Here is an 18,950-nt window from a genome sequence, read left to right on the forward strand (position 1 = left end):
TTGCAAAGGGTAATCCATTAAACTGACTAAATTTGTAAATCTTTAGATTGTTTGACGTGGGCGGCCAGCGTTCGGAGCGTAAGAAATGGATACACTGCTTCGAGGATGTTACAGCGATCATTTTCTGCGTGGCCATGTCTGAGTACGATCAAGTCTTGCATGAGGATGAAACCACGGTAGGATTGGGTTAAGCCAACTATTTAATAAAATAAATATTATTTTTGCCTTGATGTAATATCTTTAAATAAGTGCTTATATCAAGTATTTCATTTTGTCGCTGTTATGTCATAATATTTTCTTTTCATTTGTTTCCAATCTCGGTTCTATTTGATGGATTTAATTACGATACTCTTTTAATAGTAATCAGAATAAAATTTTAAATTTAAATAAAGAAGAATTGAATTAGAAATGTAATCCTAAATAGTGATAAATTTCCTATTGTATCCATGTATAATGAAATATATTTCTTTCCCATTAAAGAACCGCATGCAAGAGTCGCTGAAACTGTTTGACTCGATCTGTAACAACAAATGGTTCACGGATACCTCGATCATTCTATTCCTAAACAAGAAGGATCTGTTCGAGGAGAAGATCCGCAAGAGTCCCCTGACAATTTGCTTCCCCGAGTACACAGGTGAGTGGTCAATTAGACATCGCTACCAATGGGTTAGTAATCGTCTTTTTGTGATGCTTCAGGTGGACAGGAGTACGGCGAGGCGGCTGCTTACATTCAGGCTCAATTTGAAGCGAAAAACAAATCAACCTCAAAAGAAATCTACTGCCACATGACGTGTGCCACAGATACCAACAACATTCAGTTTGTATTCGATGCTGTCACCGATGTCATCATAGCAAACAACCTGCGCGGCTGTGGACTGTACTAAGGAGGATTCGCGATAGTGGATCCCGATGATGATGATGATGGCGATGATGATGATGATGATGGCGATGACGATGACGATGATGTGGAGCAGAATGGGGGCGTTAGCAGGGAACACCGTAACGGTATTAAAGAGCAGCGCGGGAGCACAACAACCCACCAGCATTGATCAAAAACCAAACAATTTAAGAGCAGATGATAGAGCCAACATACCAACCAACCAACCAACCAACCGCAACCACACAGAAAACACAGGACACTGAACACTAAACAAGCAAAGCCCAAAGAACTTTTATTTGTTTAACAAAAAAACGGCGGACGGACAGAAATCCCGGACGGATGATATGGATGGATGGGAAATAAGCGACAAGTACATTACATAATAACGATAATATCGATGCAGATACACAATGCTAATGATGATCAGGTCGACAAGCAGCTGACACTGGAACACGCGAGAGAAGTCACATTTGAAAATACAAAAAAAAGAAAAGGCAGTTGATTGAAAGCATTTCCTATATACATACATATACAAACACATACATATGCATTATGCAAAGCCACATGTACGACATGACACTAACACACTCACACTCACACGACATACACAAGCGCCAGCATTGCATAAAGTTGTTGTTTGGTCTGAATAATTTTTATAGAATTTCATAATTTATGTGTAGTTTAGTTTCCTCATGTATTTATTAAACAAAAACCAAACGAGCGTATATCTACATATACCGCATATATATATATATATATACATACACTTCTATACATATATATATATAAATATTATATATTAAATGTTTCCTGTTGCAATCTCTCTTTAAAATTATTCATGCCATCAACGCTCTGCATTTGTCATGCTTGTTTAGACTTAAGTTCGAAAGTTTCAACAAAAAAACCAGCGGCAATGGAAATAATAATATTAATTTGGTTGCGTGTCAGCGTGTGGGCTAAAGTAAATATTATATAACAAACCAAAAAAACCAAAACAAATGAGGAAATAAAACACAAAATATGGAAGGCAAATCTTTAACGTTTAAGTCTAATTTAAAGATAAATGAAACGGATATAAAACGCTATCTATTGTATTTACAAGAACAAAAACGAAGCAAAACTGAACTAAAAATCGGAGAAGAGTCAAGTCAAGCAAAGTATATGTGGCCACTTAACTAATTTATGTAAAGAGCAGCAGTAGCAGCAGCCATCGATGATTGATTGATACATTTCAATGTAAATTGTAATTTGTTGAATTTACGTGTATAGAAGAAGTTTAGCTGGCAAACACACAATCACACACACACAGACACAATGGACACAAACTAACTATAATTTACTTCACTTAATAAGCTGATTTGTTGTAATTTACAATGATTTGTGGCATTTATACGAGGAGCAAGGCAAATCAGCGAAGATCAAAACATAATTCAACATTTGCGGCGCACAAAAGCATGCTACAAATTTTTGCCATATCTACGCACACTCCCAAACACAAAATATGAATCAAAACGAATGGAACGCAGAACTCAAATCTCCCACAATGAAACTAAGGATTGTATGTAATAATATAATAATTTATAAATTCTACTTTTAATGATAAACATCTTCATACATGTACCTATACGTATGTGACTGTATCTAGCGAATGGCATTTAACCCCGATTATGTTGAATTGTTTCATTAGACTTATTATTATAATTATTATGTATATGCTTTGTATGTATGTATTTTGTGCATTTTGATTTTACACAACGATTTAGCTGCAATGAATTTATATTGTTATTTATATAGTATTTCTTTTGTATGTGCCCAGTCTTCTCCTCATCCTTCTTCTCCCCTCCCTTTTACTGGAAGCCTCCTCCCTTGTGCTCTTGCTCTAGTTGGACGGAAATCCATTTATGTTTTATAGTTTTTAAGCCTAATTTATGTAAACGCACACAAACACACACACACACACACACAACTTAAACATCAACTAAGTAAGTTTATTAGCGAAATAAATATGATTTGATGATCAACAAAAGGTGAGGACAACTTGCAAGAAGCTTAACGAAATCGTTTTGATTTTTTGGCAGCCCCAGCGGATCCAGTGAAACTTTTCAAAAGTTGTGTTGGCCGCAAGATCCGTATAATTCCCATTTCTAGATTTTAAACACCGATCAGCAAACATTCACTTCTAAGCATTTACTTAGGTCAGCCAACACTTTCCCATTTCCATGACCCCTCCCCCCACCTTTCCCCCCCCTATTATATCCTGGCCCAACCAAATACTGTAATATTTAATACGTATGTATTTTCCATTCAACTTGTAAAATTCTACCAAAAAGATGAAAACAAAAACGCAAAAACCATTTTCAAATAAAACTATTTATTCAAAAACAAAAACCAAAAGACATTTTGTTATTTTCGTTATCGTTTCATGATTTCCTTACAGCCAGCAAAAGGTTTTGCATGAAATAAATTTGTCATTGTTGCTGCTAGCTTCGAAATTGGGGTACCAATCAACAAATCAGTATATAGTCACTTGACCAGTAATGCAGAAGATCTAGAACAAAAAGTTCAATAATTGTATGTAACTATAAATAAATACCAAATCGATATATTTATTGACAATTTAATTAAGCCACAAACAACAAAGTTATTCATTTACCTTCAAGACAAAGTAAACCAGGTCGGTCTATATATACAGATATATAAATTAAAATAAATATATTTAGTAAAGGGAGATCAACAAATTTCTACACATACACATACATACATATGTACTATATTTTTCTCGTAAATAATTATTAATCGAATACTCCTCATACGGTAGCGACTATCATTTACCTCCTCAACGTCGCTCAACTTTTGAATCAACCGAGATCGCGAAACTTAAAAATAATGAAACCAGCATTCAAGTAATAGCAACATTCGTTCATATAGTACAGCATAGCGTTAACCGCAGAATATCGACTAAACTTTTTGCATATTTTCAATACTAAACGGAGAATAGAGTGGTACGGAAATGGAATCAAACATAATTCATATTTTTCTAAAGCTCATACACCTCTTTGCTCCACACACCCACATAAGCCATGGAAACGCAAGTCGCACCACTACTAAATTACTTTAATAGCAGTTAAAACATTTATAAGTGAAATCCATAATGAGCTAACGAAGGTAATGCTAACTGATTCAAATCAAATGTCAGAGGACATTCACAAAAACGATTTTTTGTAAGTGGCGAAATCAAATCTTTGGGATTTAAAGAGGAGCTGGAGGATAGATGAAGACATGTGGAACCAAGATTATAGGTTAGACAAAGTTTAGACATTGTATGCAATCTAATTTGTAGCCTAATTCAAAATGCTTTGGTTGTCCCATGCAGCAGATCAGATTTGTTTAACTTGTATATGGTAAACTATTTAATACTTATTAATGCGTATGTGGAAATATAATTCTCCTCAATTCTTGAGCTCCTTTTCTCTCTCTAATGACCCACGTGGATAATGTGTAGCTAATGGCCCATGGAAAAGTTTTAAAATGAGATTGAAACGAGCCACAGAATCTTACTAAGCTCGATAATGATGAATGAATTTGAATCGTTGAATTAAAAACTTAAATAATATATATGAAACATAAAATAAAGATATAAAAACTGAAATAACAAAACCAAAATGTTTGTATGTAAAAGAAACTCAAAACGTTAGAGATCATCTACAATTTAAATAAATATAAATAAAATATAAACAAATTTTGGTTTTTTATTCACGACGCAAGCTGACAGGTGAGTCCAAGAAGTCAATTGTAGAAGGCTTCAAAACTCTTTAGTCTTAAATTGTACCTCTTTGGGATCGAAATGTATAGGTCTTCAACAGACTTTTTTTTAGTGTTCTCTTGGATACAATTGCTGCTGAACCTTTTATATAAGTACCATTTTCTGTGTTGCCTTTTCCAAGAACTGCGGTGCGAAATCGCGAAATCAAGGGTCAGGCAAAGTACGCTTAAACTTAGGGATCAGGTAAAGAGAAAACTCTTCAAGCTAATGTGACCTTTCTGGGTACAGTTCACCACTTCCGAAAAAATTATTAAATGACGATAAACTCAGGTAGGAGAGGGAAGATCTAGTTTTGGCAACTGTACAATTCACTCGATTTTCTCACTTATTTCTGGAATTTAAAAGAGCTCTGACAAAGTCATCCACTTGGTATATACATAGTTTTAGATCATTTATGTAGGAACTTCGAATTTAAACCGAAAACGATCCGAAAACTAACAGCCAAATAAAATGAACATAATGTGTTCCTTTAAACCTTGACTGGCAATTTATTGTGGAATAACTTATAATGGGATCCTTGTGATTATTCATTTTTTACAATGTGTATGGGGTAACCCCAATATGCTCTATAATCATAATTAGTTACAGGAATTCCTCTTAGATAGATGTGTTATGACTAGTCTATTGCATTGTCTACTCTAAAAGTTTTTTTTTCGATTTGGGTGTAGATATTGTTCGCAGGGACACTCGCCGGGGCGTCTTGTTGTTGGGTGTGGAAGGAGTCGCCTCTGACACTTTCAATGGGGTTTCGGTGGCCCCCTCTTGTGTATCCTCGTAGACCAGACGTATATCCTCGGTTCGCTCGCAGGTGACCTCGCTGGTTTCGATTACCACAGGCGGTTTTGATTCTGTCTTCTTGGCCTCCGGCAATGACTCTTGGGAATCCTTTTTCGCCGTTGGCAGGGGTGTAATGCCCTCCTCGAGGGGCCAGGCATCCATGGCCTCCTCCATCGGACCCACAGGCGAGTTGACGGGCATGTCGATGAGCACACGAGGAGTTCGTCTTACAGCGATGGGGGTGGCTTGTTTGGCGGGTTGGCTCTTCGGCGTTAGGTTAAAATTGCCCGAGCTGCCGGGAGTTCGGGGCTGGCGACGCACTTGGATGGGCGTTGCGGGGCGGGACTTCTTCTCAGGCGACTCGAACTTCTCGTCTGAACTGATGATCTTCTTGTCGATGATCGGAGTTGCCAATAATGATGTCTCTTTTGGAGGCACTGAATCAGTGCTGATTTTGCGCTTTATTGTCGCAGCACCATCACGTGGCACTTCTTCTTTTTCTGGCGATCTAGAAATTGATTGTTGTGTGAAGGTGCCTTCAGCGTCAACTTTGGACTGCGACAGTTTGATACCCTCCTTTCCATCTTCCTGCTTACGCGGAGATCTACGTATAGCAATTGGCGTGGGTGCGGCCGTAACTTTACGGGGCGAGCGCCGGAAGGAAATGGGTGTGGGCTTAACATCGTCCTTCGCCTTTGCCTTCGCCTTGGGGCTGTTCGAGCCCGATGAACTAGCGCTGTGCATGGATGAGTCGTTTTCAGCATCCACATTGTTCTCGCCCTCCTCTTTTGTCCCTGATCCTGCAGTCTTCCTGTTTGTATTCGGTTTGGTCTTCTCCTGCAGTGGTTTCCGTGTGGCAGCCACCTCATCCGACGATGCCTTGCGGAGCTTGTGCTTCTTTCTCTTCGGCAGCGGTACGTTCTCCGACGATTTTAGGGCAGCGCTCAGCACTGCATCCATATCTTCGTACCGCTCACCCAGCTCGTTTGGCTCGAAGGATATGAGCGAGCAGAACCCATCGGTACTGGACACGATCAGAACAGTCCCGTCACTGGACCAGGTCAGATCCGAGAGTCTGCTGTAGTGGATTTTCGAGACGATTGCAAACGGCACCGACTGTTGGGTGTCGTAAATGAACACCGCGTTCTTTGTGGCCACGGCATAGATCATGCGGTACGGCAGTGAGATGATCGGTGGATTCTTCTCCGCGTTGTACGGTCTCAGACGATACAGAACCGGAGAGCAGCGCACCGCCACAGCGTATTCGTTGGGAAAGGGCAGCACGAAGGCGGGTTTCGATAGATCATAGCGACTGAATCCGTAGGTGGTGTTTATGGGCTTCTCCACGCCGTCGTAGTCGGTGATTCCGGCGGGCGTGAGCAGCATCTTGCCATCGGTGGTGAAGCACAAGCGGCGGAAGAATGTCTGCAATGTGCCATCATGGTACAGTCGAACGCTTTTGCCGTGCATCTCGTGACCCTCTTTAACCGGAAATCCGCATTTGCTGACTCGGTGCAGAACTCGCTTGGTATTTACATCAAATATGCGCATTATCCTGAAAGACAAATAATGTGTTATTATTAGAAAGTCTCTGAGATGTTACAACTCCTGGCAATTATCAGGTTTCTTCTGGTTTTTCACTTTCAATAAATGTTTTTATATGCTATTATATCATCCCTCTTTAGCCATATTACTGAACGTTGAGAAGTTATGTACCAAAATAAGATTTTCGGTGGGAAGAGATTTCGAACTAATTTAAGGAAAAACCGAAACAAGATTTTTAACCAGGATTAAATAGATGTTGTGCCTACCTGTCAGTGCTCATTGTGGCGATGTACTGATTGCACGGATCCCAGGCCACGCCCTGGACATATCCCTTGTGGTCATCGAGAATGGCCAGCGACTTGCCCTTATGGACGTCCCACAGCATCGCGGTGTTGTCCACGGATCCGGTAACCAGGAACTGTGAGTTGGGCGCCCAGCTGAGGTCGTAGATATCCTCGCGATGGCCGCGCAGAACCTTCAGGGTCATCCAGACCTCCTTGTCCTGTTCGCTGCAGCCATCAGCGTCCACTATGTTGATCACTTCGTGGTCGGCCTTCTGTTTCCAGATAAACACCACACTCTCGTCGTCGCCGGAGGCCAGGAGCTCTCCGTTGGGTGACCAGCGGACCGTGTTGACGGCACGCTGATGCCGGGACAGATCGGCGGCCAGTTCCACATCCACGCCCTCGGTGTTAACACCGCGATTCACATACCAAATGAGAACATGGGCATCTGAGCCGCCGGTGGCAAGGCGACCAATTGCCGGCGATCGCAATCCCTGACCATTTTGCTGAATATCCACGCTCAGCACAGGATCGCGGTTGTGCCACGAGATCTCGGGTGTCTGGCACTTCATCTTGTTTACTTAATTACACTGTAGACGGCTTGAAGTGCGAAAAATTATTTTATGCGGCAGATTTCGCGCCTAAAAGTGTGACCATCGGTGGTTGAAATACCAAAAGCGAGGAATTTCGATTGCCGCGTTATCGATGGGCAAAGCGATAGACAGGGAAACCAGGGCTGCAATCGCACTTAGAAAATGGTAAACAAATATTGCTATTGTTGATTTCACGGATTTTAATTAAATTGCTTGTGTTATTTACAGTCCGTAACGCTGCACACCGACGTGGGGGATCTTAAAATAGAGCTCTTCTGCGATGCCTGTCCCAAGGCATGCGAAAACTTTCTTGCCCTGTGCGCCAGCGATTATTACAGCGGCTGCGTCTTTATCCGGAACATAAAGGGTTTTATTGTCCAGACTGGTGATCCCACGAATACGGGGAAGAATGGACAGTCCATTTGGGGACAAAAGTTTGACGACGAGTTCAAGGAAACCGTCAAGGTGAGCGATTTTCCAGGCAAACTTTCCTTTTAGTCAGGCCATGCCGGCTGTCTTTAGTACCCTGTAACAATTGGCACTGAGGGTAATATTGTGTTTAATCTTTACATGTAACAAGACCGCCTTGTAGATGTAACAGATATATTCCTATCAAAAACCTTATTTTGACGCTAAATTAATGTATCATTTAGTTCAAAAGCAAAATGAAAAAGACCATTAATTTTTTTAAAAGTTTGTGGTTTATATTTCTAAAAATCTGCGTTTAATTGTTAGTTTGTAATTTTAAATTGATTTCCTATCAATTTGAACCATGTAACCTCTTTCCATTTTTTCAGTTAATGGATTTATATAAAAGCACTTCATTGAAACTATTCTTGATATTACTTAAATTAAGAAATCTAATACCACCTCAAACGACTAAAAAACATATTATTGTTTATCCAGCACACTGATCGAGGAATGGTCTCCATGGCCAATAACGGTCCCAACGCCAATGCCAGCCAGTTCTTCATCACGTACGCCGCCCAGCCGAACCTGGACCTGAAGTACACGCTCTTTGGACGCGTTATCGATGGCTTCGATGCACTGGACGAGCTGGAGAAGCTGCCCGTCAATCCTAAGAACTACCGGCCCCATGTGGACAAGAAGATCAACGGCGTGACCATACATGCCAATCCTCTGGCGACGTGATAGAGTATACGAATTCGAAAACGTACGCTTAAAATGAAATATATTTATAGCACTTAAGTTTACACGTTTTCTTCGATTACAAGCTAATTGATTGAGAAACATCAAATATTGTGCAAAAGTACCTAACGACTAAATCTTAAAATCAGCCAAGTCACAATTGTTTATAAAAAATTGCATTGTTTATGTATAACTCTCTCGACGACTTTTGCACTTAATTTGGAACTAACACTAGACGGATGTATAAGATGTGTTTAAAACGATCAACTATAGGGGATAAAACAAATGCTAACAAGAATCTCGACTACATAGACTAAGTGGATTATGTGGAGGCGCCGTTTGTGAGTGTTTTGGCGGGCTTCGGATGGTCCTTCATGTGCTGCTCGAACATGCTGCGAATGTCGGCCAGAGCCTGCGAAATGTTCTGCGCAAAGCGATGCACATCCTGCCAAGAAAATGGGATTAGCTATATAAATTTCACTTTATGAATGTTTAATGCTTACCGTTTGCTGGCACGTGGTCTTCGCTGAGATATGGAAGAATATTAGATTCTCGCCGGCAATGATGTAGGACACACCATAGCCATCATCGGCCACGGGCCCAAAGCCGCCGCCAGCGCTGATGCAGTTCGGATGCTTCTTCAGGTCCATCTTGGGCGTCTGGCCGTGCGGAGTCTGACTAGTGGACAGGCGCCAGGGCTCGCTGAGCACTTCGTTGAGGAAGGGCGAGTCCACCTCCAGGTACTTGGAGACGACATACAGGCAGAACAGATGCCTGTCGATTCCCCGTCCGCACATGGCATCCTGGTATCCCAACTGATGGCGATCGCAGGCATCCTGCAGCATCTTAACGCGCTCATCGTTCTGCTCAGCGAAAAGTTACAGATTAGGCTGGGATCTATCTCATACCATATACACATCTTACGGTTGTATTGGGATTCTGCATAGCCTTGACCCAGGCAGACGACTCAATGGTGCAAGGACGCACTGTCTCAGTTCTTCCTTCGCGGAACAGACGGGTCATGGAGGCCTCGTAAGTCAGGGAGAAGCGTCCGGCATCCCGATAGTAGGCCAACTGCAGGGCCATTTGGATGTAGGCATCCGGCGAGATGCGACACTTCTTCATAAATCCCTTTCCGTACTCCTGATGCACCAGGATGCGCAAATTAACCTCGTTGATTAGCTTGGTCACGTCGATGGTGGCCTCCTCGATCTGCGACAGGCAGGGCTTCAGATCCCATGTGAGGCGGGTGGGTGTTGGTGGCTGGAACTCGGGGGTTCCTTTGGTGTTACCAGTTTCATCATATCTACAGGATTCCCAAAAAATTGGTTAGCATCGAAGTGAATTGTTTTGTGGAAGGAAATATAATGCAAGCAACGTAAACCAAAGACTTTTGTTAAATTTGTGTAATATTTGTTAGTTACGGAAAAAATCAAATAAAATAAATGTTTGGCCTTTTGGGTTGTTAAGCATATGTAAATAGAGTCAATAAGGGGAATGTGTAAATTTCTTTAAAATTAAAAAAATTAAAACTAAACAAATAAATCACCATAAATATTTAGCTAAACTTATTTTTTTCAAATTTAAATACTGGCTTAACAAATTAATGTAAAAGTGCACTGGATTATATTTTATCGACTAGTATTGGACTTTGACGTATTTTCCAAGATCATTGAAACTAATATTTACTGTAACGCGAAATCATTAAAGCTTTTAACGCTTGGAGACTCTCGTGCTCAACCCAAAATGACTTGAATTGCTTTGCTTTGCGCTTGTGTGTGCTTTGGAATTAAGTGTTTACCCATAAATATCATCACCAAATATATACTCCCATAGATGTCCCAAAACCGGTGCATCGGCCCTATAAAGAAGGTGTAAATGGTGTAAATAAATTGTTAGGCCACAACCAGAGTTAATAAAAATAAAACTAATAATCATAATCATGGGTGATAACTGAAAACTGAACGCAGCCAACCAAAACCGATAAATTGCAGGCGGGCATAGGAATCGAAAATCATTACCCCTGCGACACATTATCGTCGACTATCAGGTTCTCCCACATGTGTGAGGCGATGGCGGCGTCAGACCTTTTGGATTGCGATTTTACAAATCGGTTCAGATGGTTAAGATCAAGGAAAATCAGAGGAAGTTCTCGGGGACTGAAATGAGTTATTGGGAGTAGCGATTTTACTCCACTTACCAGGTATGCTCGGCATTGAAGCCCACACGTCCATTGGTGCCCACACAGACGGTGAAACACTTGTCGAACCAACGGTTGTAGCCATTGCCGTGGAGCAGCTTCTTGCCAAAGTTGTCCAGCAGCTCCGGACGGGCCAGATCGAACTCGAAGGGCTCATCATCCAGGGAGAGCACGAATGCGGCCGACTCAATGGTTCGCAGGGAGACATGATTGGCGCCCCGCGAGAAGAACGTGTTGCGGGCCTCCGCCCACTTGGAACGATTCCAGGCTGTCAGGGCGGCCAAATGTTCCTCGCCCTCCACGGGAGTTGCCTTTCCCTTCAGAATTTCCTCAATTTGACTGCAAAATAAGTCAAAATTTAATAACAATTTCTGCTTAGTTCTCAACAGGGAGGCACTTACACTTGCAGCTCGCAAGGACGCAGGATGCGACCCTTGTAGTAGATGAGCATCTTGTAGTAGCATCCTTTGTGCAGCACCACAATGTGGTTTGAGTCCCTGTAGTGGATAATGCGATCGGTTTCCAGGCCGGGCACACGTGCCGTGTTGAAGGTACGTTCGTACTGCCAAGAGCACAGAGGAATCATGCCCTGAACCATGATCTGATGGAGAATTCAATCAATTTTAGCATTATTTGTTATTTAACTTATATTAAAATAGCACCTGTCTGATAATTATAATAAATTTGTGCAATCAAAATAAAGATAAATCCATTATTTTAATAACTCATCAATATATGGTAAGCAAATGGTTTTAACCAAATCAAACGGATATGACAAATGAGCCATAAATGTTTATATTAAGGCGTTGAAAATGCCCATGAAATTGGGGCTAATATGCCGTCACTGATGTAAAATGAATTCTAATATCTAGTATAGTTTATGCCCACTCTGAATATGCCAATGCACAGACAGAAGTTGTTAAGTCTTATAAATCTACGATATTGTTGGGACTTACTGGCTGCAGTTCCTGGTGCTCGATCAGTCGACGGAAGTTGAGCAACAGGGAGATCACATTGGCCGCTCGTGCCGCCTGTTTGTCGGTGAGGTTCATGAATATGGCATCCGTGCCGTAGAAGTTGCTGTTCACGCACAGGGGACTGCGACCACGCAGATAGACGTACTCCTCCCACCAATCCGACACGTAGTTGGTGGACCACCAGCTCTTGAGGATGAGGTACCACTGCAGCTTCTTGCCGATGGTCTGCTCGAATTCCTTGGCCAGTCGCTCCATTCTCGTGTAGTTATCATCGTCCAGCAGGGGTCGGACGCTTCGCAGGTACCTGACCATCGTATCACTGACGGAGGGCAATGGCAGTCGGGGAAGCGATCCCTGGAAGCTGTACAAGCCTGGTTTGTTCCAACTGGAGAGCACTCGCACCACTGCCACCCACAGCATGGTGGGCAGTGAGACACGACTTCCGGGCGCTCTGGACTCGTACATCCAGCCCTTGTACATGAGCAGCAACTTGAGAGTATACCGCATGGTGAAGCAGATCGAAAGCCAGATCACCAAAGCGGCCAAAAAGCAGGCGGTCACCTGCCAGTTAATTGTGTTGGATGGCAGATGTACCAGTATCCGGTTGGTCAGATTGAATGGAGCCTGGTAGCTTGCAAAGTGCAGACCCAGTGCAATGGCTGAGATCAGCCAGAGGCTTTGAATGTGAGCCGGATAGACCCCATTTCGTACACCGTTCTATAAGAAAATACCAATTTCAATTAGTCCACATTTTAATTTTATTTAAATCCCTAATTTCAACTTACCCTAGCGCGGCCTAAGCGCTTCTTCCAGGAGCGAATTCCCGAATTCCACACCAAATTGAGCACCTCGTGATCATAGTTGATGTCGAAGCCCTCGTGGGTGATGGCAAATGAAAATGCCACTGCGGCATGGGCTTCAGCCATACCTGTAGGCTACTAATGATATCCGACGTACAAGAAAAATGCTGTGGAAAATAAGATAATATATTTAGAATACTGGGCACAGGAAAAAAATATGTTTAAATATTATCTAAGATCTATCAAAGATACTAAGCATTTACTACGATTCAAAAGCCGTGCTAAGTGTTAAAACAAATTTGACTTACAATAAAGGTGAACACCCATAGAACCCCAATTTGAACCCTATTAATTAGCTCCTTTGTGGTCTAGATGCTTCGCAATAAACACTCACCGATAAGGTATCGTAAAAAAAGCCAGACACCCGAGGCATGTGACTAATAATATCTTGGTGAGTTAGCTACTCGAGATTCAGCTAATATGCGTTTTCGATTGTAGATACTTCACATTTCTGTGTATATCAGTTGCATGAAGTGTTTGGATTGGAGCAGTACCAATCCAAAGTTCAACGTAATATTGCACGCTTAGGATTCGTTTTATAAAAATTGATTGGTATACACGCTTCGAGCAGCATTCGATGTCATAACATTTAACATGCAATTGATGATTGACGTCACTGAGCGCGGATCCATTCAGCTGGGGTTATCATCATCGCCGGGAGTAACGATTGAGTCTGGCGGCGATTCTAGGTCTAGGCAGCAGTCGGGCGGTCATTTCTAGAACGGACTGCAGTGGCAAGGAGAATAAAAACAAAGACAAAGTTCACCGGAGTCTCTTTCCATTCCTCACTAAGGAGATAATTACTTTGATAAATAAATTGTGGGTTTCCCCAAAGCAACTGCAATTCTATACCTTAACTGGGATTGAATTCGTAGTTAGATTGCACAACCATTTGATTACTATTGTGATTCGTATGAGTTCCTATTCAACGTTTACAGTCAGCTTTGGAACTATGCATGCTATTGCCATATATATAGTTAGTATGCTTATGCTTATTTATATATTTCTATATATAAAGCGAAAAAAAAAGTTCCTCAGATAGCATGCCCAAAATGACTCTCAGAGTTGTTAACGTTTCGATAGACTCTAGACCAGATAAACCTTGATTGGAATGGTACACCTTGGTGAAGGTCAGTGCATCCGATTGTGTATCTATTGTCCAAGCATATCAATAAACCAGAAAGACCACCAGCTCCAACTCGAAATAGCCACAACAAGATACGATCCGAATTCATTTTCGTTTGACCCAGTTCGGGGCGACGACTATGCGGCATATGCTTAATAATTTCAGCACCGACCACTACCGGCTTTTATTTGTTTGCGTATTAGGGGGCAAAAAAAACAACAATATCCACTACAATAACCTCAGCAGAGGAAAAAAAAAATAAAAATATGCGCGATTTGTTATTTATTTTTTTATAAGATCTTTTTTTTTCGCTGGGCACGAGGGTACAAAGTCCACAAATTATATTTTCTATGGTCTGCGCGGCCGTGTGATCTCTTCCTATACGCGGTCTACAATCGTTAATTATATTGCATAAAATTTAAATTGTTGCTTTTTTCTTGATCGAGTGGGCCCGACCTTGTGGTTTATACGTATGTGTATTTACTTGTGAGGGGGGCGGGTCCAATGCCGGGTTTTATGTAACCCATAAAAATTCCCCCCCCCAGCTGATAACGTACATATAATAGATTCTTCAACTATCAAAAACATGTGCCAGAATTTGGGTCACTAAAGCGATTCCGAGATAAAGACAAGGGGAACGATCAGAATGGGTAAAAACAAAAAGGTGGCTACGTAAGCCACAAAAATGCAACCTTTGCTGAAACCATTGCATTTCTTTTCGCGTTGTTTACGCTTTTCCGACCTTCAGCTGGGTTAACAAATAAATGCGAAACACAAACAAACCTTCTCGGCGAATTAAAATAATTCGGCATAAACTGTTTCCTCTACCGCGTTGTATTAATTGCACTTCGATGGGCGATGGGTATTTATAAACGTGGCGGGGAAATGACAATTGCAAAATCCTAGGCAAGATGCACACACGAGAAATTCCACTGGGGATACTATTTTGGATCCCCCTTTTTATAAGCGACTTGATCGGCTAAACGTCGAGCGTTGACTGAATCGACTGCGAGCACAACGGGTTCGCTAGAGTCTTAAAAGCACTCGGAGCGAAGCGCTGAGATATTGTAGCGCCTATGTGCTTTTCTGCCATGGATGTGGTTGTGGATGTGGATGTGGATGTGGATGCGTCACAAGTCGAGGGGCTCGTTGCTCAGAAGTGTGGAAAAGTGGAAAGGGTGCTCTGTGGAGTGTGTTGACCGGCGATATGACCGCCCTTTTTAGATCGATAGGGCCTTATCTCGGGCCGCTTGCCAAATGGATATCTGATTAAAACCAGTAAACCACCTTCATGTATGATTGAAGTACTCATCATTTGAAGGGGTATACGCCGTTAGTCTTGTCATTATCTCTGGAAAATATGTTTTTAACTTGGCTAGACGAATTTCTGGGAAACGAGGTGTTCTATCAGTGCGCCAGGTGAACCTCAATCGAATTTTTGTAAAAACACTCAGATTTGTTTTGATCATCAGCAAACACAGTTTGTATAGACGAATCAAAATACAATTCAAATCCTATTGATATAAATACACCTTGTGTATATTGTGTTGTGTTTAAGAACGACTCAAATATATATGAAAATTTACAAATGTATATTTATTTTATAACTATTTTAAATTACACAAACATAAAGCTGTGTGAAGTCAGTCCTTAATACCCCGCTTTAACAGGGCAACAAGTTGTTACTAACAACTAGTTAACAAAATAGAGCACTTTAAAGCCTGCAAATGCTACAAACTTTCTTTATTAAATTCCTAGATAAAACATCTTATTAGTCTAAAGTGCATGATAAAATTAAAGAATAACAGCACCCCAAGTAAGCCACCACTAACAGCTTATCCCATATGTCATTAACTGAGTTATAAAAAAATAGCAAAATAACTCATATTGGAGTTATCAGTCGGCACTATTTCGTAATATCAGAATTCGGTATCATAAAGATTAGGCTTTAAATTCGGCAGTGGGACTTTGACCTTTCCGCAGATGGCGCATCGTCTTCATTCGAGTTGGGTAAGCAACTTCAATCTGAAGATCGGCCCTCCACACGTGTTCTTATCGCTCTTACATGACACGTTAGCTTGCTTACTTGATAAAATCGTTGAAAAACAAGGCTTATATGATTTGATTTTATAACCCAAAAACTGACCAATGAACTGGGCCAGATAAGTAACAATTGAGCAAACCGATAAAACCTATCGCTCACTATTTTTTGTTGAAAGTCCAATAATCACATTGGCGGGGGGCCTGTGAAAACTTTGATAGTGCGCAATTTCGGCACATTGATATGGTTTGCCAGAGCACGCGGTTCCGATAAGAAACAAGTGCTGTCATCTAGAACCTATTGCAATCGGTGACGCGTTGAAAGTGTCTACCTGGCACAAATACCGCTCGCTTATCGCACGACTGGGATTTTGGTACACCACCACCCAAAGAAAGTATAGCTATCTGGAACTGAAATCCCCACCGTTAAGCATGCGGATGATGTGCTGTGGTATCTGTATCTCGAATTTGGACTTTGAACCGCAGCAAACTTGAAATGTGAAATGCGACGGCAACAGAAAAACAACCAAGGCAGCCACGCATGTCTAACGAGAGCGAGACGATCGCGGTGGGTCTTGGGATTGGGATTGGGATTGGGTCTTGAGGGGCGGTACACAGCGGCTGGGAACCAGTTGTGCTTCGGACCCCCTCCCTCCACTCCCCGTGCAAATCATTCACAGCTGCTGCGGCCTACGAAACGAAAATGAATAAAAACAAGCAGAGTATCTTTCAGATACTCGACTGTGAGATACCCGCTGGTTCATTTAGATCGGGCTTGTTAATCGAATTATAATTATAAATAAATATTATAAATAAATATTATAAATATATATTATAAATGTTATTTGTTTATAATTTTAGCATGTTATTTATTAACGTAACCAGTTTGGAGTTTAGAACGGCCTTTAAGGATGTCCATAGCATCAATACTAAATAAGGAGATTTTATGATTCCTTTAATAATTAGATACCTTTAATCAAATATAAATTGTGTATTAATCATTTTCATAATGACTTGCCTTGATATTGATATTGATTTTTCTGTTATTTCTAAGCTTTTTTCTAATTTGACAAACATTGTTTGTGGTTTTTCTTTTTTATTGCAAATTATTTAAGTAAGTTTTTTAATTTATAGAATTAGTTAGCTTTTTAGAGTTATAGGTACCCGGAGATAGTTTGTTTCAGAAAGGAAAACTTCTGACAAGGAATTAACAGTAACATAAATATTTATTTGTTCCATTACCGTTAAAAAATAAATATACCCTTTTATTCTACGTTTACCAGGTATGAAAACACAACTCTTAATGGGAGAGGTCACTATCTAATGGATTTGCTACTTTCCATACTAGTTAACATCTAAATTCAGGGTTTATATTGACTATTTGATGTTGGGCTATGTTGGCAAAGCTTTTCTTTTGAATTTTCCTTAATAGGAGAGCGAGGAAAGTGGGAGGGGGAAGGAGAGGAACAAACAGAGAGCGTCACTAATCCACACAAATGCACCTGCCTGCTTTTGTGTGGGTGTTGGTGCTGTGTTTGTTTTACAGATGTTTACCAGTAAAGCTCTCTCAGTTTTTTATTCTCCTCCCACTCAAGACGAAGAAAAAAAGTGGGAGAGCTAACCAAAGAGAGTGCCCCGTTAAGCCTCTCCGAAAACTCGTTTCGGACTTTGAACCGCGTCGATTAAATTAAAGCGTGTTTTGAAAAACACAAAACAACAACAACGTAATCTAACAAAAAAATTAAAACAAACAAACAACAACAAGCCATATAGAGTCGACAAGAGTTTTGTAATAAATACATTATTATTTGTTTTAAGTCTTCATATCAGGCAACAAGTTTTTGTAAGTTTTGTGACCCAATTATTTGCGAACAGGTTAGAGTTTTTCTTTTTGGGCGGGGGCGAAAAACGGGCGGGCCAGCGTTTCGTTTTAGTGAGAGGAGGTAAATGGTTTTCTGGGGCAACGCAATTTTCACAGGGCAATTTCCCCACACTTACTTCCTTCGAAATGCAATAAATCCTTGTTTGAAAGCGCCTCCTCTTTTAAATTAAAATAATAAACAGGCGAAACAAAAAGAGCGCACACGAAAAATTACAACAAAAACGAAGGACAACGGACGATGGAGCAGAAAATCAGCAAAAAGCAAAGACGCGCGCGCAATGTTGTAAACGTGCGATGGCAAAAGAGAGACTAAAACTGCGTCTGAGAAGCAAAAGCGAAACGGCAGCAGCAGTCAAAGAAGAGCAGCAACAATATACCATATGATCGGGCCAACAACAACAACAGCGGTCCAGTGGTGGTGGCTAAACCACATTCAAAGGGGTTAAGCTTTTACAAACATAAATACATAATACATAAATACATATGTACATACATGTGCTGTGTACATGGGCATAATAAGCTCAGCAAAATGATTTCACCAAGTTTTAAATATAAAAGGTCTTACAAGTTATACGAAAGTGTTTAAAATTCCCAAATTAAAATTTTTAGATTTAAAAAACATTAAATAAAACATAAAAATAATCTTGAATAAACTATTTGGATCCCTAAATTTATTATGTATACGCTCCTCACAATTTATAAAAATCCAAATATAAGTATAGCTTATTCGCAACTTATGTATGTGTTCTACTAATAAAATTGTTATAAAAAAAACACCAAGTAATAAACGATAAATAAATTTGGCATTGGGAAG

The 18,950-nt window shown here is 40.8% G+C and overlaps 4 protein-coding genes across 11 annotated transcripts in view; 2 read left to right on the forward strand and 2 right to left on the reverse strand.

Annotated features, from left to right (window-relative positions):
- Positions 1 to 1,266, forward strand: part of LOC128256014 (G protein alpha o subunit) — a 28,699-nt gene extending 27,433 nt beyond the window's left edge. For all 6 annotated transcript variants that reach the window (XM_052986005.1, XM_052986007.1, XM_052986009.1 and 3 more), the window contains 3 exons: positions 47 to 176; positions 481 to 634; positions 697 to 1,266. In XM_052986005.1, coding sequence (XP_052841965.1) covers positions 47 to 176; positions 481 to 634; positions 697 to 884 — 472 coding nt within the window. In that variant the 3' untranslated portion in view covers positions 885 to 1,266. The remainder of the gene's footprint in view (positions 1 to 46; positions 177 to 480; positions 635 to 696) is intronic.
- A 3,901-nt stretch (positions 1,267 to 5,167) lies between these two features.
- Positions 5,168 to 8,000, reverse strand: LOC128256040 (chromatin assembly factor 1 subunit B). The gene is made up of 2 exons (XM_052986086.1): positions 7,292 to 8,000; positions 5,168 to 7,035 (listed from the first exon to the last, which is right to left on the reverse strand). The coding sequence occupies exons 1-2, from the start codon at positions 7,879 to 7,881 to the stop codon at positions 5,337 to 5,339; spliced, it is 2,289 nt and encodes a 762-aa protein (XP_052842046.1). The 5' UTR covers positions 7,882 to 8,000; the 3' UTR covers positions 5,168 to 5,336.
- On the forward strand, positions 7,939 to 9,244 carry LOC128256043 (peptidyl-prolyl cis-trans isomerase-like 3). Its single transcript, XM_052986089.1, has 3 exons — positions 7,939 to 8,067; positions 8,131 to 8,367; positions 8,809 to 9,244. The coding sequence occupies exons 1-3, from the start codon at positions 8,065 to 8,067 to the stop codon at positions 9,052 to 9,054; spliced, it is 486 nt and encodes a 161-aa protein (XP_052842049.1). The 5' UTR covers positions 7,939 to 8,064; the 3' UTR covers positions 9,055 to 9,244.
- LOC128256039 (carnitine O-palmitoyltransferase 1, liver isoform) lies at positions 9,078 to 18,453 on the reverse strand. 3 transcript variants are annotated; one of them, XM_052986084.1, is made up of 9 exons: positions 18,253 to 18,453; positions 13,014 to 13,195; positions 12,208 to 12,945; positions 11,653 to 11,852; positions 11,252 to 11,590; positions 11,073 to 11,138; positions 9,976 to 10,357; positions 9,555 to 9,914; positions 9,078 to 9,496 (listed from the first exon to the last, which is right to left on the reverse strand). In XM_052986084.1, exons 2-9 carry the CDS (start codon positions 13,152 to 13,154, stop codon positions 9,374 to 9,376), a joined length of 2,349 nt encoding a protein of 782 aa, XP_052842044.1. In that variant the 5' UTR covers positions 13,155 to 13,195; positions 18,253 to 18,453; the 3' UTR covers positions 9,078 to 9,373. The 3 variants fall into 3 exon arrangements, with proteins under 3 accessions (XP_052842044.1, XP_052842045.1, XP_052842042.1); XM_052986085.1 differs by lacking the exons at positions 11,073 to 11,138; positions 18,253 to 18,453 and adding exons at positions 10,853 to 10,912; positions 14,998 to 15,230; XM_052986082.1 differs by lacking the exon at positions 18,253 to 18,453 and adding an exon at positions 14,998 to 15,230.
- Positions 18,454 to 18,950: the final 497 nt, after the last annotated feature.

The sequence above is a fragment of the Drosophila gunungcola genome, assembly GCF_025200985.1.
Source record: "Drosophila gunungcola strain Sukarami chromosome 2R unlocalized genomic scaffold, Dgunungcola_SK_2 000013F, whole genome shotgun sequence".
In the NCBI taxonomy this organism is placed as follows: domain Eukaryota; kingdom Metazoa; phylum Arthropoda; class Insecta; order Diptera; family Drosophilidae; genus Drosophila; species Drosophila gunungcola.

Coding starts and splice junctions, on each gene's coding strand:
- LOC128256040 (XM_052986086.1), bottom strand. CDS start 7,881: ATGAAGTGCCAGACACCCGAGATCTCGTGGCACAACCGCGATCCTGTG. Junction 7,036..7,291: donor GCCACAATGAGCACTGACAG/GTAGGCACAACA, acceptor TTTGTCTTTCAG/GATAATGCGCATATTTGATG.
- LOC128256043 (XM_052986089.1), top strand. Junction 8,368..8,808: donor AGTTCAAGGAAACCGTCAAG/GTGAGCGATTTT, acceptor TTGTTTATCCAG/CACACTGATCGAGGAATGGT.
- LOC128256039 (XM_052986084.1), bottom strand. CDS start 13,154: ATGGCTGAAGCCCATGCCGCAGTGGCATTTTCATTTGCCATCACCCAC. Junction 12,946..13,013: donor AGCGCTTAGGCCGCGCTAGG/GTAAGTTGAAAT, acceptor ATTTTCTTATAG/AACGGTGTACGAAATGGGGT. Junction 9,497..9,554: donor AGACCACGTGCCAGCAAACG/GTAAGCATTAAA, acceptor TTTTCTTGGCAG/GATGTGCATCGCTTTGCGCA.